At 47.4% G+C, this 24,988-nt stretch overlaps 1 protein-coding gene across 2 annotated transcripts; it reads left to right on the top strand.

Moving 5' to 3' along the window:
• The first annotated feature begins 6,207 nt into the window (after positions 1 to 6,207).
• LOC136542679 (uncharacterized) lies at positions 6,208 to 24,984 on the top strand. Of its 2 annotated transcripts, XM_066535209.1 has the most exons (25): positions 6,208 to 6,759; positions 7,555 to 7,585; positions 7,676 to 7,767; positions 7,850 to 7,905; positions 8,041 to 8,116; positions 14,976 to 15,042; positions 15,340 to 15,406; positions 16,061 to 16,127; positions 16,812 to 16,895; positions 16,990 to 17,031; positions 17,376 to 17,531; positions 18,482 to 18,559; positions 19,658 to 19,726; positions 19,806 to 19,871; positions 19,948 to 20,076; positions 20,488 to 20,544; positions 21,010 to 21,099; positions 21,657 to 21,722; positions 22,436 to 22,504; positions 22,582 to 22,686; positions 23,614 to 23,739; positions 24,007 to 24,065; positions 24,158 to 24,194; positions 24,309 to 24,358; positions 24,581 to 24,984. In XM_066535209.1, the coding sequence occupies exons 1-25, from the start codon at positions 6,469 to 6,471 to the stop codon at positions 24,750 to 24,752; spliced, it is 2,202 nt and encodes a 733-aa protein (XP_066391306.1). In that variant the 5' UTR covers positions 6,208 to 6,468; the 3' UTR covers positions 24,753 to 24,984. The 2 variants fall into 2 exon arrangements, with proteins under 2 accessions (XP_066391306.1, XP_066391305.1); XM_066535208.1 differs by having other exon boundaries at positions 6,232 to 6,759; positions 24,309 to 24,982.
• Positions 24,985 to 24,988: the final 4 nt, after the last annotated feature.

Genomic DNA, 24,988 nt, shown 5'->3' on the forward strand with positions numbered 1-24,988 from the left:
CTCGGTGCTCGGTCATCACCAGTGACGCTGGGGACTCCTCGCTCCTCGGTGCTCGGTCATCGATAGCGACGCCGGGGACTCCTCGCTCCTCGGTGCTTGGTCATTGCTGCCTATGCTAGGGACTCCTCGCTCCTCGCTCCTCGGTGCTCGGTCATCACCGCCAACATTGGGGACTCCTCGCTCCTCGATGCTTGGTCATCACCGCCTGTGCTAGGGACTCCTCGCTCCTCGATGCTCGGTCATCGCCGCCGACACTAGGGACTCCTCGCTCCTCGCTCCTCGGTGTTTGGTCATCGCCGCCTATGCCGAGGACTCCTCGCTCCTTGGTGCTCGGTCATCGCTGCCTACGCTAGGGACTCCTTGGTGCTCGGTCATCACCAGCGACGCCGGAGACTCCTCACTCCTTAGTGCTTGGTCATCGCCGCCTACGCCGGGGACTCCTCGCTCCTCGGTGCTCGGTCATCACCGACGACGCCAGGGACTCCTCGCTCCTCGGTGCTCGGACATCGCCAGCGATGCCGGGGACTCCTCGCTCCTCGGTGCTTGGTCATCGCCAGCGACGTCGGGGACTCCTTTGCTGCTCGGATCTTGCTACGTCTCGTTGATGTGCTATCAAGCTGCTCCATGCTGTTTGGATCAGGGTGCTAATCTTGGGCAACACTTCTGGGGTCTTGATACGCGCATGTCAGACGACATCGATAAGCTTTTAGACTTCTTTTCCTTTGACCCTGCTACAAGATTCATTCTTCATCTTCTAGCAGGCTTGGGGACTAAGTGGGCACACTTCACCTTACGGTGAATGTGCTTGTTCTCATCTCGAGGCTACGTCCGAGGACTGGCTGCCTGCTCGACTGGTCTTCTACTTTCTGACCCTGGCACCATGTGACTACGTCACCTACTGTCAGGCTTAGGGACTAGCTATGGGGGTATGGCCCCCAATACATGGGCTACGCCCCTAGGGGTGGCCCGGCCCATAAGATTAAGGCATGCACGGCGCTGCTCAGCGTGCACCGCAAGACATTGTATAGTACCAAATAGGCTACTTTACTTATAACCCTACCTCCTCCAGAGTATATAAGGAGAGGTAGGGGTCCCCTAGTGGCTAGGATCTATCAGATCGGATCTACATACAGATCAATACAATACACCAAAGACACAGAACGTAGGGTATTATGTCGATCAGACGGCCCAAACCTATCTATATTGTTGTCTCTGCGCCTTGTGTCACCATCCGGTTCCTCATTACGCGCATCCCCACCGACAAATCTACCATCGCGGGATACCCCTCGGTGGACTACCGAGCATGTTGCACATGTTGTAATGGCTATATATGTATGTTGCAAGTGTATGTTTTAAATGTTTCAGTTGTTTTTTAGAAGCATGTTGCAAGTGTATGTTTCAAATATTTTAACTGTTTCATATGTATGTTGCAAGTGTTTTATGAGGCACGGGAAGCGAGCGCAGGCAGTCCCCATGGAGCGGCGCGGGTGGACGAGCAGCGGGTGAGGAGCAGGGCAAGCAGCAGGGCGTGGGCGAGTAGGCGCACCAGGCCAGTAGCCATAAGCGTCTGAACATGGATGTCCGAGCACTAGCCACGCTGATATATTATAGGTTTTGTTAGTTTATACTTCAGAGAATTCATGTGCAAATTTAGAGTGGTTCACTATTTGTTGTGCACACCATTGATATCTTATTTTAATTTGGACATGCATGTATAGATGGCCAACGGGCTGGCTTGGCCCGGCCCAGCACGGGCCCGTGCCAGCATGGCCCGATAGCTAATGGGCCAGCATGGCACACCGTGCCTCATAGGGCCACGGGCCTAGCCTCTAGCCTAGGCATGGCACTATGGGTCGATTTCCATGTCGGGCCACCCCGTGAAGCACGACCAATTTCACAGGCCGTGCTAGCTTGAGGCCCACTGGCTGCCGATAGAAAGAGAGAGGGGAAGGGGGTCAACACTGCTCGCCGCCGAGGAGATCGATGCCGCTCGCCGCCGAGGAGATCGATGCCGGATCTAGAGGAGGCCAGCGTGCTTGCCACCGAGGAGGCTGATGCCCTTGAAGCTAGATCCGGAGGAGCCGCTCGAGGCCAGCCACCACGCTCGTCGTCCCTAGATCCGGTCGCACCCGCCCTCGATCCGCTGCCGGGGATGCCACCACCCTAGATCTGCCGCCAGAGGCCGAGCACGCCCTGGATCCACCGCCAGGGGATGCCACCACCCTTGATCCGCTGCCGGAGGATGGGCATGCCCTACATCTACCACCGATGAGCGCGCCCACCCTAGATCCACCACTGGGGAGCACCACACGTCTCCTCGCGTGTGGATCTTGAAGCACTTCACATGCTTGAGCCTCTCTTCTTCTTTTATCTTCTTGAGGTTCTCAATGTTAGGGCAACCATTTGTAAGGTGCTTCGCTTCATGACACCGATAGCACATGATATGAGAGAGCTTTCTTTGTTGTAACTTCTTCATCTTTCTTTCTCTCTTTCTATTGCCCTTTGTTATTTTTTTCTTGAAGCCAAGGCCATACTTGTCACCATAGTTTCTTTGAGTCTTTAACATGTGCTCAAATGTGACTTTTGAGTTGTAGCACCTTTCTAACTTGCTGCTCAAATTCTTCACTTCATTTTTGAGCTCATTGTTCTCCTTTAAAAAGTTAATCTCATAAGACATAGAAGTAGAATAAGCATCTATATGTGAAGAGCATGTCATATCTAATAAATCATCATAAGAGGTGAATACATGCTTCTTGCTTACATCATAAGGGTTAGCAACATTTTGCAATTTATCATTTGATCCATGTGATGCGCTCTCATTATTTTTAAGTTTTATTGTAAACACTTTAATGAGAGAAGCATGTTGTTCTAATAACTCTTCAGGAGATTCAAGTAGTGTCTCATGATTCAATTTTAGCTCACAATGTAAAGGTTTAAGAACATCAAGTAATTTCTTATGTTCTTTACAAGAGTTCTTTAGAAATGAGTTTTCATTTTCCAATTTTAATGTTTTAGCTTTCTCATTTTCTAAAGACATGATTATGCTAGCAAGTCTACTAACAAGGTCATCATATGAATCAACATGATCAACCATATTAGTATTTGATACCTTGGTGTCACCTTATGACATGAAGCAATGTGGTGTAATGGATGGGCTCGTAGTAGCATCACAATCATGGCTCGAGCATGAGCCATCATCACCATCAAGTGTGCATGGGGTAGGATCATCATGTGCATCACTTGAGGCATCACCATCAATCTTGTCAAGTGATTTTGTGGTAGCATCATCATCATCATCACTTGATCATGAGGTGGAGCAATCTTCCACAATCACCAAATTGTGGTTATGCTCAACACACTCATGTGCCTCTGCCTTGTGATCATCCTCCTTCTTGAATTTGCCATCATCACTTGTGGAGGAGTCACCATAGAAGGCTTGGAGTGCCATCCACATATCATGAGCACTCTCTAAATCCCACACACGTCTAAAAATATCATCATGTAAAGCACACGTTAGATAATAAAGAGCACATGTATCAAGTTGTAAGCAATCCTCTTGTGCTTGGGTTAGGTTGTCCTTATCCAAAGCATCACGAGAAAAACCAACAACAATGATCCACCATGCCTTGAGACCTAAATCATGGAAATGATCAAGCATATAAAATTTCCACCGTGCAAAGTTTGTGCCATAAAAAATGTGTGTCACAAACAACATCTAGCCCAAAGTTTGACATCCTCTCGGGTCGGTAAAGACCACAAATGAGAGACCTCGCTCTGATACCACTTGAAAGGTCGAGATGGCGTACTAGAGGGGGGTGAATAGTCATTTCTAAAATTAATCCCGCGGGGTGAGCATAATCCCCCTCACAAAAGCTTTTCTCCGGAGCACCGCACAAGCTTCATGCAGGCTTCGACGGAGACCACCACCAAGCCATCTAGGAGGTGGCAACCTCCAAGAGTAACAAGCACCACCGACTTGCAACTCGAACACCTAGTGCCACTCGATGCAACCTCACGATGTAATCGCACTAGAATCGCTCACTCACTCGATCGGATGATCACTATCAAGCTCAAGTGAGTTAGAAGGCTCCCAAGCACTACCACATAAGCCACCAAGGCTCTAGTGTGCTCCCCTTACCAGTCCAAGGCCGGCCACCACTTCTATTTATAGCCCCCACGAAAATAGAGCCGTTGTACTCCTTCACTGGGCACTGCTCGGGGCGACCGGACGCGCCGGTCGTATCGACCAGACGCACCCGGTCCAGCGTCTGATCAACGGATGCACGTCACGCGTCATCTCTGTTCAACCTCAGTCGCTTGATCTCAACGGTCAGCTGCCCATGTGCCAATGGTCAAGTGATGATCGGACACAGCACAACGCTAAGACCAGACGTACCTCTGCCGAGTCCGATCATTTCTAGAGAGGTCCCGAAAGAGCCAAATGACGACCGGACGCGTCAGTTCGATCATGACCGAACGCAGGAGGGGCAGCGTCTGGTCGAGTCCAAAGAGCTGCTAGAGCTGCTCAACTACGACCAGACGCGTTCGGTAGGTCACGATCGGATGCAGCATCAGCGTCCGGTCCTTCTCCTCTACACTGCTCCGCCACATCAGCGGGACCGAATGCACCCACCACGCGTCCAATCACGAAGTGACCCAGCGTTCGGTCAGAGACCGACGCCTGCGCCTTCACTGCTGCCACTGACTGGACACGCCGGTCCAGTTGAGGCCAGCGTCCGGTCACTCACAGTGACATCCTTTCATCTTCGTTTCTTTACCGAGTTGATCCACATCAACTCCAACTTCTTCTCTTTTGTAAATATGCCAACACCACCAAGTGTACACCACCATGTGTATGTGTGTTAGTATTTTTACAGTTGTTTTTCAAAGGATTAGCCACTCAACTTGCCACGCCACTCAATCCTAGCGACGATGCAAAGTTAGATCACTCAAGTGGTACTAGATGACCGATATGTAAACAAGTTTGCCCCTCTTAATAGTACGGCCATCTATCCTAAACCCGATCATCAACTTCTCTACACACCTATGACCGGTGAAATGAAATGTCCTAGGTTATACATTTGCCTTGTGCATTCCATTTCATCTCCTCCAATGCCAATGTAACACATGCACCAACACGATCAACAATGATATGATCCACTTCAACCATCATGTGATCATATTGATTCATCGATCTTGATTCTACTTGCTTTTCACCGTTGCCTTCGTTCATCGGCACTAAGTCTTGCTCAAGCTTCACCGCCTCGTGGTCCATCGCTTCAAAGCCTCCAACTTGCCTTTTACGCTTGCAACCGGTCCATCAAGCCAAGTCATGTCTTGATCTTCTCCACCTTGATCACATGACTCAATGTCATGTCCCATGTGCAATGAGCTCCTTCATCATTATATGTGTGAGCTTTGCAACATCTCCGAGCTATTTCCACCTTTATGGCATATGTTGCTCACACATATGTACCTGTAGACTAATCACCTGTGTACCTCATATAAACATAATTAGTTCACCTAGGTTATCACTCAATTACCAAAACCACACAAGGACCTTTCACCATCTCCAAATAATGCATTTTATAGGTTTGGTAAGTCAGACTATCTAAAATTTGTCAGGTTTTATAGAAAAATATTTATTAATATTTATGATTCCGAATAAACATATTGTAAAAATATAGAATAGAATATTTTAAGAGACTAATGAATAGAAGTCCCTTGGGGTGAGGTTTATTGGAACTTATGGGACCAACTTTACAACCCATACCCCTCTCTCTCTCCTCCCTCACAGTCTCTCTCCTCTCATGCCCGATGCGTCGCCCCACCCCACGTCGCCCGATGTGCCGCACCCGCCTCCCTCCTCCCCTCCGGCCAGATCCGCCGCCAGCTTCCTGCCGCGCCCCACCTCGCTAGCGCCGCACCCCACGCCGGCCGCGCTCCTCCCCAGCCAGCCAGATCCGTCGCCAGCAGAGTGAGGGCGGCGGTAGCCTCGGTGCTCCAGCGACGCGGTGACAGGAGAGAAGGGCGAGGTTGAGATAGCAGGGGCGCAGGGCGGTGCTTAGCTCCGGCGGACTCAAGGGCCGAGGACGGCAGTGATGACGAGGAATTCGGCACTGCGGACCAGAGGAAGGAGAGAGAGAAAGAGAATAGAAGGGAGGGATGTTTTGATCTTTGTTTAGCGGTTTTAATGTCTTTTAGTCTCTTTTAATCTCCAAACCAAACATTCCTAGTCCTGGAAGCAAATAGGCCCATATACACTTGTTATAAAAAAAATCGTGTGAAAACATAGGTCAGCAGCCTGCGATTTCTGCGAGCCCAACGGCGCCGAACTGACCCCCGACTCCGCAGCGATCAGCCAGCCATTAGAGCACCTCGCTGCTTGAGCCTTGAGCAGAGAGGCCTCGCCTCCCTTTCCCCCTCAGGCCTAAAAAACACTCGCCTCGATCAAAACGCGCGCCAAAAATGGCGGGCGGCGGCGGCGGCGGAGGCTGGGGCGGCTACTACTACGACGACGACGACGACTGGGGCCTCAGCGCGGAGCAGCTGGACCAGATGGAGCGGGACGCCATCCGCCAGCTCGCCGAGCGGAAGGCCTCCGCCTCCGCGGCCTCCACCGCCCACGTCCCCGCCTCCCCTCTCGGGGCCACCTCGCCGCTCCCCTCCCGCGCCACCGCGCCGGCGGCGGCCGTCTCGTCGCCGCTCGGGGGCAACCACCCCGCTGCCAGGGCCTCTCTGGAGGCCCGCTTCGGCACGGTTAGGGGTTTCTCCGCTCCGTTGCTGTTTTGGGGGTTTCTTGTTGGCGCACTGGGGATTGGCTCGGTTGTCGGATATTGAATTTATGGTTAACGCATTTGGAAATTCTTCTCCTTTTTCTTTTTGAAAGATCGGAATTCTTTTCTTTTATTACCAAGCTCTTTGTATTCTGTAGCGATTTTCCCCTATCAAAGAAATAGAGGGGTTCTTGTCGGAGAACTCATGGGTTCATAAAACGGTTCAAAATGTAATACGAATTTAGGTCAATGCTGCATATATACAAATGTGGTGGTAATCTTGAGAGCGTTCTCATCGAGTCATTCTATGCAACTGAATTCTTTGGACAACTGGGTTTCCTGTTTGAAGAAATGGCGAATTTTGGTGTGTTCTCTAAGCTCATCGTTTCGTGCTCAATACCTCTATGGTCAATTTGTTGAAAGGTCGGGAGGTTTGTGGTTCAAGTACCACCAGAGTTTGTGTTAATAAGCTAAATCTTGGTATTGGATTGTTATTTGTTTTCTTCATCTTTGCTTCAAGGATGTTTTTCCCCTAGTATCTCTCCTTCATTTTAGTGTGCAAGTTTGAAAATCAAAAGTGTAGGAACTTTTTCTCTTGTTGAAAAAAAATTGATGTTCTGGCTGGATAATTAATAGCTTGGTGTAGAGAAGATCATTGTTTTAGTAATAGTTAATCAGTTAGGCATAGAGGGCTTTTGCTGCTGTAAATCTTTAGTTTCTTTTATATTTGTAACTAACTTTGCTAATAAGCGCAATCCCTATCTTTTTCCATTCTCAGGTAGAAGCACTTTCTCCCTCGAGAAATGCAGGTAGATAACATTATAGGTCCTTTCATAGTTTGTTCTAATATGGGCTGGTGCTTAAGTTTATTTATCCTTTGCTTTCACTTGTCATTCAAGTGAATAATAGCCAGGGCAGTTCACCTAAGATATCTGTTCATCTTTTCCTCCATTCTAGCGGGATGATCGCTGCAAGATTCCAATACAACCAGGTATATCCCCACAACGAATCTTGAATCACGTGTCACTGAATTATATGAAACTATAATCTGCTTGGTTCTGTTTATTGCTCAGTTACTTGTTGATGCATTTCGGAAGACACCAAAAGCCAGTTGGAATGCTAAAGAAAGGTTTCTTTACAGTTTACACATTCTTTTAATTTTCATGATCACCATATATTTTCTGTAACATGGAAAAACTTGATGTCTGCTGTAAAATTCACTATCTGTTCTAATTGTTCTTTTACTTAAAATCCAAAACAACAGGGTATGGATGTTTCCTCCCTCGTCTTTAGCAATAGTAGAGGATTTTCCTCGTTCAGTACCTGGATTAGCTGTGGAGGTAACAGTTATCATCTGTAATCCCATTTCGCATTGCAGTAATGTTCTTCTGAAGTTCTGATTATTTAATTTTATTGCTTTCTTGCTTAGTTGGTTGACCTATATGCTGTTCATACTTAAGTACTCAACTTCTGCATCATTTGCATGTTAACTAGTTAAACTTAAACGAATTCAAAGTAACACTTAAAAAGCGAACTCATGAAGTTAGCAAGCAGCTGTCCTACAAGTCCATTTTGTGTAGGAGGCCTCTTTGTTTTTCTTCTCAATTTATGCGAGGAAGTTTGCAAACCTTGTGTTTTCAGCTTGTGACAAAAAACTCAGAGAGACACAAGTTGTGCCATCTTCCATATTATAGTAAACTTTCAAGACTTCAAACATGACCTATCTGGAAATTTCTGTCCTGTGCAGAGTAGTTTTTGATAGCCCTAACTAACTAGTATGGGAAGGAAAATGATGATAGGAGAGGAACCAATGGAGATACTATTGTTCTTTTATTCAAACTCACAAAGGTTACATGTACATGAGGTAGTACCCTCATCACATATGCTTTAGGGCGGCCTGCTACAGTAACCGACCTGCTACAGTGGGAGTACATATCATACATACAGCTAGCAATAACTATGTTCTAGTTAGTACATACTCTGTACACAAAACTAACTCGCCCCTGCTGATTCTACTACTACTGAAGCAGTTAAAATGATGCCTCTAGAGTGATGGGATAAGTCTCATGTGTTGGTCTTTGTGGGGCTGTGCTGGTCACATGGTCTTTGTGGCTGCATGGTCTGTTTTTAGGACAGCATATGACAGCATCTTAGACTAGAGGACAGCATCTAGGACAGCATCTTAGACTAGCATCTAGAGGACAACATCTTAGCATCTAGAACATCATCTTAGACCAGCATCTTAGACTAGCATGTTGGCATATGCTTGACTGGCTAGCAACCTATAAATATGTATCCCCAACCCCTCAGGTTGACATGGCATTAAGAAATAAACCAGAAAATTGTCCTAACTCCTAGTGTCACCCTCTCTCGATGAGAGTGAGAATTCTGCTACTACCAAGAGTGAGAATTCAACGACTATCTGAGTAAGAATTCTGCTACTACCAAGAGTGAGAATTCAATGACTAACAACTGGTATCAGAGCCGTATTATCCTGTAGCCTGAGCATCTCTTGCTTATCTTCTCTCCCAGCCTCACAACAGCTCCAGCTGTTGGCAGCAGCAGCTCCTCTGGCTGCTCCTGTTCACTCCTCTCCCTCTGCGCGTCTGAAGCAGCCCTCTCCCCACGCAGCAGCCCCCTGGTAGCGTGTCATGTCCGCAGGACAGTCTCAGCGCTAGGTCGCCTCGAGCACGCGGCGTCGGCAGGAGGCCGAACTTGCCGCGGCAGAGGAACGCAAGCGAGCGGCGGCAAGGGTGTTGAGGCTGGCAGCGGCGGAGCTGGCAGCAGCCAGAGCGGAGGCGGAAGCAGCGGCAGCGGCGGATGCAGCGCGTGCGGCGGCAGCGGAGGTCGAGGCTCTGCGCGGCAGCATCGGCAGCTCCATTTCCGCTGATGACACCGCCGACGTGGACCTCGAGCTGCTAGAGAGGGAGGCAGCGCGAGTGCGGGCGGCGCAGTGGGCAGCCGCGCACGCCCACGAGCGTGGCGGCAGCCCAGACAGGCGCAGACGTGCTGGCGGCGCTCCTGGACGAGGCGCGCACGGCGGTGGCGCTCCTGGGGTAGCCGCGCACGCCCACGAGCGTGGAGGCAGCCCAGACAGGCGCGGACGCGCTGGCGGCGCTCCTGGAGGAGGCGCGCACGGCGGTGGCGTTCCTGGAGGAGCCGCGCACGTCCACGAGCGCGGTGGCAGCCCAAATAGGCGCGGACGCGCCGGCGTCGTTCCTGGAGGAGGCGCGCACGGCGGTGGCGCTCCTGGAGGAGGTGCGCACGGCAACGGTGGCTGACGGGTCGATGGAGAGCGCGACCTTCACAGGCAGCGTGGCTCTCTCTCCCCGGATCGGTACCATGGTTACCACGGTTTCCAGGCTGTTGTCAGGGACGTCGGCCCCGGCGATGGGTGGCCTACCCTCATCAAGACCAACTACGTCGAGTGGGCTGCAGTGATGAGGGTAAAGCTCCAGGTGCGGCACATGTGGAAGGCAGTCCGGTACGGCGACGTCGACTACGACCAGGATTGACGGGCGTTGGATGCCCTCATCGCTGCAGTCCCGCTCGAGATGCAGTTCTTGCTTACCAACAAGCGGACTGCCAAGGAGGCTTGGGACGCCATCGCTGCGGCACGCATCGGCAGCGACCGCGCCCGCAAGTCCACACTGCAGGCACTTCGCAAGGAGTGGGAGAACCTGGCCTTCAAGTCAGGTGAGGACGTTGATGACTTTGCTCTCCGTCTCAACACTGTTGCAGAAGATGGTGCAGTTCGGCGATGACACCTACGGCGAGGAGAGAGCTGTCGAAAAGCTCTTCCGCTGCGTCCCCGAGAAGTACAAGCAGATGACTCGCTCGATCGAGTCTCTGCTGGATCTCTCCGCGATGTCGATCGAGGAGGCGATAGGTCGCCTCAAGGTCGTCGACAGCGATGAGCCACAGGCTCTCTCGGGGCCCATCACCACTGGCGGGAAGCTCCTTCTCACTCGGGAGCAGTGGCTTGCCAGCCAAGGTGACCGGAAGAAGGGGGAGCCTTCTTCCGCGACAGGCGGCCGCAAGCGTGGCAAGCCGTGCAAGGCGCGCAGAGACGCCCAGGCCGGGGCACGAGGACGTGCCGAGGTTGATGCCCGCGGAGGCGCCCAGGGCGGCGCCGCCGGCAGGCACAAGCCGACACGAGATGACGCCTACCGCAACTGCGGCCAGCTTGGCCATTGGGCCAAGGACTGTCGACAGCCACGACGCGGCCAGGCCCACGTCGCACAGGCGGAGGAGCTGGCTCTGTTCGTGGCACATGCAAGCATCGAGCTACCTCCAGCGGCACCGGCCGCAGCGGCTCTCCTCCACCTTGACGAGCCAAAAGCACATGCCCTCCTCGGCGACGGCTTCGGCAACGACAAGACTGACGGGTGGTGCCTCGACACCGGCGCCACCCATCACATGACCAGTCGGCGGGAGTTCTTCACCGAGCTTGACTCTGCCGTCCGAGGCTCCGTCAAGTTTGGGGATGCCTCCGGCGTGAAGATCAAGGGTGTCGGCTCCGTCATCTTCACCACCATGTCTGGTGAGCACAGGCTGCTCACCGGAGTCTACTACATCCCCGCGTTGAGGAGCTCCATCATCAGCTTGGGACAACTGGATGAGAACGGTTCGCGCGTGGTGGTTGAGGATGGAGTCATGAGGATTTGGGATCGCCGTCGCTGCCTTCTCGCCAAGGTATCCAGAAGCGCAAATCGACTCTACGTCCTTAACGTGCAGGTGGCACAACCCCTCTGTCTCACTGCTCGTCGGGACGACGAGGCGTGGCAGTGGCACGAGCGTTTCGGGCACCTTCACTTCGAGGCCCTGAAGCGGCTCAGTGCCACGGAGATGGTGCGAGGCCTGCCGTGCCTCGACCATGTGGAGCAGCTCTACGACGTCTGCGTGTTGACGAAGCAGAGGCGACTCCCCTTTCCTCAGCGGGCGAGCTTTCGAGCCAAGGAGAGGCTCGAGCTTGTGCACGGGGACTTGTGTGGCCCGGTGACACCGGTCACACCGGGAGGACGACGCTACTTCCTGCTGCTTGTCGACGACCTCTCCCGCTACATGTGGGTGATGGTCCTCGGTAGCAAGGGAGAGGCTGTAGACGCCATCAGGCGCTCGCAGGCTGCTGCGGAGGCGGAGTGCGGCCGCAAGCTGCGCGTGCTGCGCATGCTGCGCATCGACAACGGCGGCGAATTCACGGCGGCTGAATTCGCGTCGTACTGCGCTGATGAGGGCATTCAGCGCCACTACTCCGCGCCGTACAGCCCACAGCAGAACGGCGTCGTCGAGCGGCGCAACCAGACGGTTGTGGGGATGGCTCGGGCCCTTCTCAAGCAGAGGGGGATGCCGACTGTCTTCTGGGGAGAGGCGGTGGTGTCGACCGTCTACATCCTCAACCGCTCGCCTACCAAGGCGCTCGACGGCAGGACGCCGTACGAGGCTTGGCATGGGCGTAAGCCGGCGGTCTCCCACTTGCGGGTCTTCGGCTGCCTCGCGTTCGCCAAGGAGCTTGGCCACATCAGCAAGCTTGACGACAGGAGCACTCCGGGAGTGTTCATCGGCTACGCGGAGGGCTCGAAGGCCTACCGCATCCTTGACCCGAAGACAGCGTGTGCGCAGGACGCGCGACGTTGTGTTCGACGAAGGGCGAGGATGGGCGTGGGACAAGGCGGTAGACGACGGTTCGGCTCCAACGTACGACGACTTCACTGTCGAGTACGTCCACTTCGAGGGAGCTGGGGGAGTAGGCAGCTCTTCTTCGGCGAGCGCGTCTACCCCAGTCCCCGAGCCTCCACCGACCCCGGCGCCTGCTATTCCGACAGCACCACGCTCTCCAGCCAGGACCTCGGCTGTGATGAGTTCTTCGCCGGCTCCACCACAACCGGCAACGCCACGCGCTCCAGCACCGACAGGCACCACTCCGGGCACGTCTACTCCACCACCAGCTCGTGTCGAGCACAGCCCGGTTGAGCTCGCTACTCCGCTCTCTCATGACGAGGAGCGCATCGACGCGTACCACGACGGCGAGCCGTTGCGGAACCGTACGATGGAGAACCTTCTCGGCGACCAGCCGGTGTCGGGACCGGTGCCTCACGACCTGGAGGCGCAGTTGCACCTTGCGTGTGACGACGGCGAGCCTCGGTCGTTTGCAGAGGCCGAGAGACACGTGGCATGGTGCGCCGCGATGCATTTGGAGATGGATGCAGTTGAGAAGAACCGCACCTGGGAGCTTGCTGACCTTCCTCGTGGTCACCGCGCGATCACCCTTAAGTGGGTGTACAAGCTGAAGAGGGATGAAGCTGGTGCCATCGCCAAGCACAAGGCTCGCTTGGTGGCACGAGGTTTCGTGCAGTAGGAGGGGGTTGACTTCGACGACGCCTTTGCTCCCGTGGCACGGATGGAGTCCGTGCGACTCCTCCTTGCGCTAGCTGCCCAGGAGGGCTGGCGTGTTCATCACATGGACGTCAAGTCGGCGTTCCTTAACGGCGACTTGAAGGAGGAGGTCTACGTGCACCAGCCGCCGGGATTTGCGATCCCCGGCAAGGAAGGCAAGGTGCTCTGCCTGCGCAAGGCCCTCTATGGCTTGCGGCAGGCATCGAGGGCGTGGAATGCCAAGCTGGATTCCACGCTAAAGGGGATGGGCTTCGAGCAAAGCCCGCACGAGGCGGCCATCTACCGACAGGGCAGTGGAGGAAATGCTCTGCTGGTGGGTGTCTATGTCGACGACTTGGTGATCACCGGCACCAAGGATGTGGAGGTGACGGCATTTAAGGAAGAGATGAAGGCCACCTTCCAGATGAGTGACCTGGGGCCTCTCTCCGTCTACCTGGGAATCGAGGTGCACCAGGATGACTCCGGGATCACGCTTCGACAGACCGCCTACGCCAAGCGCGTCGTTGAGCTAGCTGGGCTCACCGACTGCAACCTAGCTCTCACTCCGATGGAGGAGAGGCTGAAGCTGAGCCGCGACAGCACGACGGAGGAGGTGGACGCTACGCAGTACCGGCGTCTTGTGGGGAGCCTTCGCTACCTCGCCCACACACGGCCGGACTTGGCATACTCCGTCGGCTACGTTAGTCGGTTCATGCAGCGACCGACAACGGAGCACCAGCAGGCTGTGAAGAGGATCATCCGCTACGTTGCGGGGACTCTCGACCACGGCCTCTACTACCCTAGGTGCCCTGGGGCGGCACACTTCGTCGGGTACAGCGATAGCGACCACGCCGGCGACATCGATACCAGCAAGAGCACGAGCGGGATCCTCTTCTTCCTCGGCAAGTGCCTCGTTAGCTGGCAGTCAGTCAAGCAGCAGGTGGTGGCCCTGTTCAGTTGTGAGGCCAGTACATAGCGGCTTCCACCGCTTCGACTTAGGCGCTCTGGCTCGCTCGACTGCTTGGTGATCTCCTCGGCAGAGACACTAGAGCGGTGGAGCTCAGGGTGGACAGTAAGTCCGCTTTGGTCCTAGCAAAGAACCCCGTCTTCCATAAACGCAGCAAGCACATCCGGGTGAGGTACCACTTCATCTGAGGCTGTTTGGAGGAAGGGAGCATCAAGGCGAGCTACATTAACACCAAGGACCAGCTTGCGAACCTGCTCACCAAGCCCCTTGGGAGGATCAAGTTCCTTGAGCTCTGCTCCAGGACCGGGATAATTCAACTTTCCCACAAGACGATGCATAAGACTTAGGGGGAGAATGATGGGATAAGTCTCATGTGTTGGTCTTTGTGGGGCTGTGCTGGTCACATGATCTTTGTGGCTGCATGGTCTGTTTTTAGGACAGCATCTTAGACTAGAGGACAGCATCTAGGACAACATCTTAGACTAAGGACAGCATCTTAGCATCTAGGACAGCCTCTTAGACTAGCATCTTGGCATATGCTTGGCTGGCTAGCAGCCTATAAATATGTATCCCCAACCCCTCGAGTTAGCATGGCATTGAGAAATAAACCAGAAAATTGTCCCGACTCCTAGTGTCATTCTCTCTCGATGAGAGTAAGAATTCTGCTACTACCAAAAGTGAGAATTCAGCGACTAACATAGAGGACAGTAGCAGCTCCTCCCAGCTGTTGCTGTGCATGTGCTTCAGTAGTCAAAACCAAATTGCCTTTTTACTCAAGAAAACAAATTACTTATCCAACAGTTTTGACTTTTGAGCGTGTATTCATTTTGATTACGTAGTATGTACTTCCCTAGCAGGTTCACAAATTGGATCCGCTAGTTCAGCGTGCTTTAGCTGCTGCTTTACGATCCAAAGATCTTCGAGGTATCTTAAAGTTTCCACTTTGTGCTTATGAAATTTACGTTCACCTGATGCTAAGATAATGGATAGACATAGTAAATTTTGCACCCACTTGTTACCGAAGTGTTGTTGGATATAAACGGTCTTGCTTTCTTTAGTATCCACTTGAAATAAATAGCAAAAATATTGGAAATTTAAATATTTTCGTATGAAACATCATAATGTGAATCAAAGTGATCCATGTGAAATAATAAAATTTTACATTTGAATTTTAGACACGACTTTTTGCGTGCCGTGCTGATCACATTTTTCTTGGGGAAGGTTTGTATGACAGGATTCCCCCTAATCTTGAGTCACAGCTTATGCCATTTCAGCGTGAAGGCATCAGGTATGGTGATTCAACATTTCTGCAACTCTGTTTTGTGTATAATGGTGAAAGTCAATCTGACATTGGCATGCTTTGCATAATGTTGAGCTTAGTGACCCTGAAATTATTCTTTAATGAAAAGTTAGATCATCATGATGTTCAACTTGCATCAAGTGCATTACGCCATTACATTTTTGTGCTGTACTTGAACAATGACATACTGGCTCATATAGTCATAGTCATACTATAAACAGACAAACTTTTTGTTACTCTTGATTGTTTGGTTTGGCACACAACTAGCCATCATATTAGATGCCGAATCCTAAGCTCGGTACTCCCTCTATGTTCCTAAAAAAAGTCGTTTTGAGGTTGTATTAAGTCAAACACTTTAAACTTTGACTACAAATAAATTCTTTTGGGTTGAGTTTGAAAATATAAAAGTGATGTAAGTAGATTCATCTCGAAATGTAGTTTTATAAAAGTATAGATTGACTATATTTTATAACAAAAAGTAGCAGTCAAAGTTGTTTTTGGAGACCGTGTCGATGTCCAAAACGACTTTTTTTAGGGACATGGAGGGAGTAGTACGTTAACCATAAGCCAGGAACCTAGGAACCTAAGAATGTACTTTGAATTATTGTATAAGCCTAACATATATGCTTTTCATAATTGTAGGTTTGTTTTACAGCATGGTGGCAGAGCCCTGATTGCAGATGAAATGGGTCTTGGAAAGACAGTACAGGTAAAACATTGTCTGTGAATCATATGCCTTCCAAATTTTTTGCATTCATGACCTGATTGGCTTGCATTGAAATAGTTACTATGGGTGTGATTGGTTGCTTGCACTAGCCTTAGCCTGCATTAGACCTTATGTAGCACAACTCAAAGCCAACATAAACGTATGCAACATGTTAATGTTTGGTTGTCCTACACATGCAAGCTGAGTTTAGTAAGATTGTGTTTGCTTTCTTACATTGTGTTTAATATGGTCACCTCTATGTTCTAATAGAGGTGGGGGAGGTGAGGAGGTTCCATTTTTATGAGATCTATTGGCTTTTGTAAGCATGCATTGCCTAATACGACCAAATCTGGTATAGTAGCTGATGCTTGATTGGCCCTGCTTTTGGCATTGTGCAATCTTGCATAAGGTCCTCTGTGGGCAACCAAACACGGTTAAGCTGCACTGCACAGGCAACCAAACGCAATTTGCACACTTGATTCCAGCTCTTGCACTGCAGATGGACCAACTAAAGTGCATTATTAAAAGTTTGATAGATTTACATCTAGTGTTTCACGCTGACCGGACTCAAATGATGGTATATTGACTTGTGTTATTGACTCATGAATCGTGATTTTTGGGACTGCTCATTGATGCCTTATGTAATTTGATGGAAGGTACTAATTTAGTTCCTAATTTCCTATGCAGGCAATTGCTGTTGCTTCTTGCCTTCGTGATGCCTGTCCAGTCCTTGTAATCTCTCCATCTTCTTTGCGGTTACATTGGGCAACTGTGAGCACCTCTTTTTTTACGAGCTGTCAATTTTTCATTTTAGCAGTAGTTGCACAAAGGAAGGTCTAAACTTGATAACTTACTATTTTAACAGGCGATTCAGAGCTGGCTTAACATCCCTATGGAAGATATCTTGGTATATCCTTAAACATTTCATTCACTAGTTCTCCCACAAAAAGTTTGTTCCGTTATGTATTTTGTGAATTCTTTCTCTAGAAGCAAATTATCCATTTATTTACTAGTATCATGATGATTGTAGTAGAATATAACACAATGAAGAAAGAAAGAAACCATAGGAAAAGTTTTGCAATTCCTGGCTCACCTGCATAAAGTTCTATTTGGAAACTGATGTACCCGTGATTATCGTATGTATACAGGAAACTTGATATGCAAGTAAATCACATAGTTCAACAAGTCCTAAGCATGAAATAGAAAAAATATATTTCATTATGCTGATGAACATGGATCGTTGTCCTTTAGGTGGTATTGCCACATACTGGAGGATCACATAAAGCAGGATTCAGAGTGGTTTACTCAAACACTAAAGGAGATTTTCACTTGGATGGGGTGTTCAACGTCATATCTTATGATGTAGTTCCCAAGATACAAAGCACACTTCTGGATTTGGATTTCAAGGTAGAATTTTTGTCTTATACTTCATTCCGTTTAAGGAGAAATGGAGAACAGAATATGCCCAAAGAACTATTTTTTGGATAGGATTGTGTAGATATTAGCAATCCACATGCCAGAAACATGGTGTGAGCTACTGGTCCCCTTTATACTACTATTGTTACTACTAACACTACTACCTCTCCTTTTTTTTATCCTCTTACCTTTTGTTAGGGTTTCATCTCTAGTATATACCCTAACTTGCTTGGGACTAAAACACTTTGTTGTTGCTGTTCATTTCATTTGAACTTGAATTTGGGGAATTGTGTTTTCGATAATTTATTCCTCATTTTGTAGGTTTTGTTCAATATCTAGCTATTTAATGCAAACACAATAGCACACTTTTCCTGTTGAACAAGTCATTTTGAAGCATACTATGTTCACTACATCTCCAGAAGATTGATTTTACACCTGAATGGATATTTGTTGCGGAGCATAATCTTAAATTTGTGGTAGTATAGGAGCATCAAACTCGAGTAGATAAACAAGAGTTTGCATGTAGATTAGAGATTGCTTGGCTGTGACTGGAGCTTTCTTTTGTGGAACTTGATTTCAGCACTGGACGGAGTGATTTTTTTTTGGGTGTGTCTTAAGCATTATTTCTATATTAAGAGTACTGCTGCTGTCTTTGCAGGGTGGATTTGTATAGCTAGTTATTGAAATTACAGATACTTGGGGGATTGACTTATCACTTGATTGCACCTGAAGAAATAAGATTTCAACTAAACCTTCAAAAAAAAAAGGATCAACTACATTTCATAGAAAATTTCTGACTTTTTAGAAATACAATGATGTGCTGACATCTTCCATTTTGCATGAATGTAACAACTATTCGTCTTCTGATTGCAATGAATTTAACCACCAAATAGTTGTATGCATAATCTATCTATAACCTCTTTTAAATGATTTTCATCCAGATTGTTATAGCTGATGAATCACATTTTATGAAGAATGGCCAAGCGAAGAGAACGATTGCTTCACTTCCTGTTTTGCAGGTTTGGTGCTTCTTATGTGGAAAACACTTTTTTCTTTGTGAGCATAAATATTATGTGCCCTAATTTGGACCAGTAGATATTGGTGTTGTGAAGTATATGTGGATTGCCCACCTCTTCCCAATGGCTTAAGCTTTTGGGTTCATCTGGTTGGTGCATGAAACCTAACATGGTATCAAAGCCAGAGGTCTTGAGTTCGAGTCCTTGCAGAGGCGTCATTTAAGTCCTCCGCTCCTTTATTTCCACGTTTGTGCCTTGTATGTGGCTGCACGTGAGTGGGAGTGTTGTGAAGTATATGTGGATTGCCCACTCTTCCCAATGGCTTAAGCTATTGGGTTCATTTGGTTTGTGCATGAAACCTAACAATTGGTAAGGTACTACACCTCATCAAAACAAAATTCGTGATTCTTAGATCATTAGTGTAAAGACCACACTGAAGAGGGCTGAACGGTGACTACTGAAGGTGGGCTTTAGGATGGGTGAGCCAGGGTGATACCACATACCAGACTAGGGTGGTTTAGAATTTAGGTCTCAAAAAGTTTCTTTTTGAACGAAAAAGGTCTCAAAAAGTCTAATTCATTCTTTACTTATAACAGCAGACCACCATCCCTCATCTACTGTATGGTTGTCTCCTAACAAAATCTCTAAACCAGATCTTGTCTTTATCTCTTATCCCTGACAAACATTTCTCTAACTCTCGAGCAGCTTATCTATTAGTTACACAATAACCAACTAACCTGGGAGTGTTACTACAGCACCATGCAATATGATTCACAATTTCACCTGAACAATACAACATTACAACTGCTCATAACACATGTTGGGATACTTGCCCACTTATTTCATTTATTTTTCTAGCAAACAGAAGTTCCAAACTTTCACAGAGGACTGCATGGTGCTGGTCTGATTGTGATGAATTTTTCCAGATAGTCTTGTGCTCTTGTTAGGTCCTGGTTTCTGAAGGCCAAAGTTTTTTTTTTGAGTCCATTATTCTTGCTTTAGGAAACATCTTGTTACTGCCTGAATAGGTGACCAATGATATCTTCTACCCAATGGATGCATGAATTTGCAGAACCAACTAATTGTGACTTACAATCACAGAAAGCTCAATATGTTGTTTTGCTTAGTGGAACTCCTGCTTTGTCTCGCCCGATTGAGCTCTTTACTCAGGTAAATTTTGTTTCCATAGTTAGCTGCATATATTTAATGCTCAAAAGTAGAGTGACAACTACCTTTTCTGTATATCCAGATCCAGGCCTTGTATCCTACAGTGTACAAGAATGTTAATGAGTATGGCAATAGATATTGCAAGGGTGTAAGTACTAGATTTATCAAATTGCTTTCTTCATTTTCTGTTGCCAATTGTGACTAATTACGACATGACTTTGCAGGGTTTTTTCGGGTTGTATCAAGGTGCTAGCAATCACGAGGAGCTGCATAATTTGATGAAAGCAACTGTCATGATCCGTAGGTTGAAGAAAGATGTCCTTTCACAGTTGCCTGTTAAACGTAGACAACAGGTAGCCTTGTGGGTTTTTTTATAATCAACATAAGAAATATACATTAATTTTATTCTGTAAATTAGAAACATTCGATCAGTTCAAATCTGAGAATCTGTCTAGTAAATTTCAATTTTGTTTAAATCAACAGTTAAAGGTCCTTTGATCACTAGCATAGACCTTTCGAATCAGTGCCTCGTTCGTAATTGTTTTCTGAACCTTTCTATGTTGGCTATATGCTTGTTTCTTTGCAATGCTTAAACTGTAACATTGAGAAGATCTGTTGATTCTTTTTGACGATCTTGCACAGTGAGTCAGTAAGATAACCTTTAGGATGTAGCTTTTATGTGAGCTTAGTTCCTGTTATACTGATATTTTTCTTGACTACACACAGATCTATGCTTAATCATTTAATTTTCGTCAACCTTTCAGGTCTTTCTAGATTTAAGTGAGAAAGATGTGAAAAATGTCCGCGCTCTGTTTATTGAGGTATTATCCATTTTATTCTTTGCCTGCAAATCATATATTGTAGAATATGAGAACACAACCAGTTTTAGGTAGCTAAACCTATCTGCATTTCATATAACCACATTATATGGTATCGTATGTAATTGTTTGCACCAGTGAAGAACTTTCACATGGCGTACTGGTTTAATCAGCAGTGAGTTATATGACTGTAATTTAACTAATCAAAAGGTACAAATTGTGAAAGCTAACTAGTTATTTGTTCTCACATTGTTCTAGAAAGTAAAGTTATTGTTGGAATTTTTTCCTTTGCAAGTTGCTATGGTGCTTTTGAAAAGTCTAATCTTCATTTTTTATATAAACTCAAACAGAGGGAAAGTATGTATTGCACTTAGTTTTCTTGCTGTACCTCTGCATGAATGCATCAGCACAACCATTGAAGTTACAATTTTACTTTAAATAATTCTGAAATGGTGTGCATTTTGTTAGTTGGAGACTTTGAAGATCAAAATTGACTCCTCTGACTCCAAAGAGATGATCGACTCTCTCAGATTTGCTTACCAGAATATTGTCAATAAGGTAATCTGAAAGTGCACCCCTTTATGATCCTATATACACTTGGTTGGTATTATTTTCTAAGTATTTTAGTTTCTTAGTTACTAACTTACTATAAACCAAGACATGTAACTCTGCTAAAGCTGAAGTGTATTCTTACCATTTTTGAGGTACCCTTATCTTGGCATGTGTAGTGACTTATAGTTATAAAAGTTATAAATTCTGCATCTTTCCAGTTCAAGGTTCTGTTGGCTTGTGGCATGTAACTGAATTAGCCAATTTAGTAATTCCAAATTGTAGTTCTAAAATCTTTGGAGAGGTTATTTGTTCATTGGAATATCCATGTCAATTTCGTCGTCTTTCTTTTCCGCTCTTCTATGTGGTATTGTGGTGAAGCTCAACATTGAAATCAGGAGCATATTCCTTTCTATATTAACATATTAACATCATATTCAACTTTTGTTATTTGCACTTGGTTTGAATATTGATTCATGTTATTCATTTTTCTGTCATTTAGCTTACTGTGATTAGTCTGTATTTGTGCTTGTCTGGAAGTATGATTCTATTTTTCCTAATCACAGATCTATACTGATTCAGCTGTAGCCAAAATTCCAGCTGTGTTGGATTTCCTGGGTACTACGATTGAGGTGATCACCTGATATTATAATTCTATATATTTATCAAATTACCTATATACACTTGGTTGGTATTATACCTACTTGGGACTGAAAGGCTATGTTGTTGTTGTTGTTGATATTTGTCAAATTACCCTTTTATTCTACCCTTGTGCTGGAATGTGCTAGTTAGTGCAGGTTCATTATTCCAAATGAGGATTGTATTTTCACTTGCTGAAGCTGATAATGCTGTCGAGTTATCACCAATTGGCACTGACCTATACATGGCCCTCACAATTCTCTTGTGTCCCATTTCTTTCATTGGGGATCACATTTTGACAGTGTATAATTTGAAAAAAGAAACAGTATCCCTCTTATTCAAATTCTTCTTAAGCCAACTTGATTTTGTTGTATCATTGCATCAATAAACATACCCCCCCCCCCCCCCCCCCCCCCCCCCCCCACACACACACACTGTTTACAGATTCCACTACGGATGTTTTATAAAAACCAACTCGATTCAACTTTAGTTAGATCTCAAAGTTGTTTTGGGAGGTTACAATAATGTTGCGCTGCCAGGAATGGGCCATCCTTCTATGAACTGGCCCTCAAATTCCTTTTTTATCACATAAATGACAATGGTCTGTTGGCCCATTATTCTCATTAAATTTGGTACAAAAACTTACAAACATATTTTTGTCTTTATAAGCAATATCTAAATTCTTTGCTTTACCATCTACATCCAGGCAGGTTGCAAGTTCTTAATATTTGCTCATCACCAACCCATGATTGATGCCATTGAGCAACATCTTTTGGTAAGAATCTAATAATGTATTTGATGTTTTACTCGTTTATGCTACACGTGGACCTACTATTTGCCACCATGTTTCAGAAGAAGAAAGTAAAGTGTATCAAAATTGATGGCAAGACACCTTTAACTACAAGACAAACCTTAGTCACAGATTTCCAAGAGAACGATGACATCAAGGCAGCGGTGGTATGTTTTTTACTTATTCATATTCTATTTTGTACCCCCCCCCCCCCCCCCCCCCCCCCCACCCACCCCCACAATACAGCTGAAAGTCACAAAAATACTTTAATGTAAACACTAAAGACACTAGGCCCATAAACTAATCTATCTGCCTAACACTTATTACTGCGTGTGCATATTTAGCATTTGGGGATGCACACAAACATCAAAGAAATAAATAGAGAAAAAACTCACCTGCTGCCGCCAGAGACGGAGTTCGCTGGTGTTAGGGTTCGGGGTTCACGGGGGGTTCCATGGTTTCTGGGCTTAGAAGGGGTCACTGGGGAGGATGCTGGACTGACGGTTGAGACGGCGGTGTGCTCACTGTGGCTGTGGGAGAGGCCAGTTGGGCATGGCAGGTTGACTCCTTGGATACAGAGAAGTGTTCTGATGAAGGTTCGAAAAACTATGTGGTTAATGAACTGGCAATTAGCTCTGTTGGTTGAGGGTGTGGATGTACACCCAGGCCACCTCAAGTTTGAGTCCTCGGCAAGCTAAACTTTGGTGCCTATTTTTTTCTCATTATAAAGCTGCCTAGTTCCTCCTAGGTTGGTGTAGTTCCTTTCGAACATTTGTAATTGGCAGTCAAAATTTAGTCCCTGTTTGGCACAGCTCTAGCTCCCAGCTTCACCTCAAATCTGAAAGTTTGTTTGCTAAAATCGAGACCTTAAGTCTTTTTTTTTCTTTGTCTAGAATAAAAGAAAACAGTTCAACCATACAACTTAGGTGCATCCACAGCTCTAGCTCCACAGATTTCTAGAGCTAGAATTACCCAGCTCTGCCAAATAAAGCCTACATATATGGTATTATCCAATGTTCAAACCATGCGGGCAGGTTATATAGATTTTCCTGGAGTGTTAATGGGTACAATCTAATGTGAGTATAACATACCAGTTATCCATCAAAGCCGGAGGCTATGGGATAACTTTGACAGCAGCGAGCACAGTAATCTTTGCTGAGTTGTCATGGACTCCTGGGGACATCATTCAAGCTGAAGATCGTGCTCATCGGATTGGTCAGGTGAATATCAGGCACATTACTTTGTAGCCAGCAGAGTCCTTTGATTCTTTTTTGTTGTATTATTTATTTGGTGGGGCTGCAATTTTGTTGTTGAAGTCTTCTTTGAGTATTTATAAACTTTCTGTTGATAATTTGTTATTATTGTTTATTTGATGGTACTGTGATTTTATTGTTGAAGTCTTCTTTGAATATTAATATACTTTCAGTTGATAATTTGATGTTCCACTTATAACAGCAGACGCATTCTTATTTTGTTCATGATTCCAGGTTTCATCAGTCAACGTATATTATCTTCTCGCGAACGGTACTGTAGATGATCTTATGTGGTATGTCCTGAACTTTGCTTTCCCTACTAAATGTGGCGATTTAGGTCATGTACTCAGCATAGGTCTTTTGTTGCTCTGGTTTTGCTTCCCAGGGATGCTGTTCAAGGCAAACTTGAGAATCTGGGGCAGGTTCTGTATCTCTCAAACCGGCATCTGAGTTTTTTTTTTAACCATGATTGATGCCATGAGTTGAGTTGGACTAAGGAAGCAACAATCTTGTTTTTGTTTTGTCAATTCATTCAGATGCTGGACGGGCAGGAGAACACGCTGGACGTTTCCCAGATTGATTGCAGGCCAAGTCCCTCGAAGCAGCGCAAGGCACTGGACGGCTTCCTCAAGCGGCCCAGCACCAACACGCTGGACGTTTCCCAGATTGATTGCAGGCCTAGTCCCTCGAAGCAGCGGAAGGCACTGGACGGCTTGGGACCAAGCCCCTCGAAGCAGCAGAAGACACTGGACGGCTTCCTCGAGCGGCCCAGCACCAACACGCTGGACGTTTCCCAGATTGATTGCAGGCCAAGTCCCTCGAAGCAGCGGAAGGCACTGGACGGCTTGGGACCAAGCCCCTCGAAGCAGCAGAAGACACTGGACGGCTTCCTCAAGCGGCCCAGCACCTCCACGTCCACGGAGGGTATGCCCAGCCCCGGGGGCCAGCACGAAGCAGCCTCGGCGGATCTGAGGTTCTGAGGGACGGCACCAGATCAAGGTACGGGTCGGTCACGACTTTATGTTGGCTTGTAGGTCGTGTTTGGACTCGGCGCTTGGGCAGACTGTGGTTGCAGCAGCACCAGCCCCTAACATCCTTGTATTTTGGCTTTGGTTGTTTGTAAAATGCCATGGTCGAACTCTTACTGATGACTCGGGTCTATAATGTTGCCAGTAAGACTGTCTCCAACAACACGTACTCAAACCGAGACCCATTC

Source organism: Miscanthus floridulus, chromosome 3, assembly GCF_019320115.1.
Source record: "Miscanthus floridulus cultivar M001 chromosome 3, ASM1932011v1, whole genome shotgun sequence".
In the NCBI taxonomy this organism is placed as follows: Eukaryota; Viridiplantae; Streptophyta; class Magnoliopsida; order Poales; family Poaceae; genus Miscanthus; species Miscanthus floridulus.

What these genes read in the sequence shown, in the direction of transcription:
- LOC136542679 (XM_066535208.1), top strand. Translation starts at nt 6,469, where the DNA reads ATGGCGGGCGGCGGCGGCGGCGGAGGCTGGGGCGGCTACTACTACGAC. An exon ending in TGGAGGCCCGCTTCGGCACG is followed by an intron (nt 6,760 to 7,554) that starts GTTAGGGGTTTC and finishes TTCCATTCTCAG; the next exon opens with GTAGAAGCACTTTCTCCCTC. An exon ending in TTCTGGATTTGGATTTCAAG is followed by an intron (nt 17,532 to 18,481) that starts GTAGAATTTTTG and finishes ATTTTCATCCAG; the next exon opens with ATTGTTATAGCTGATGAATC.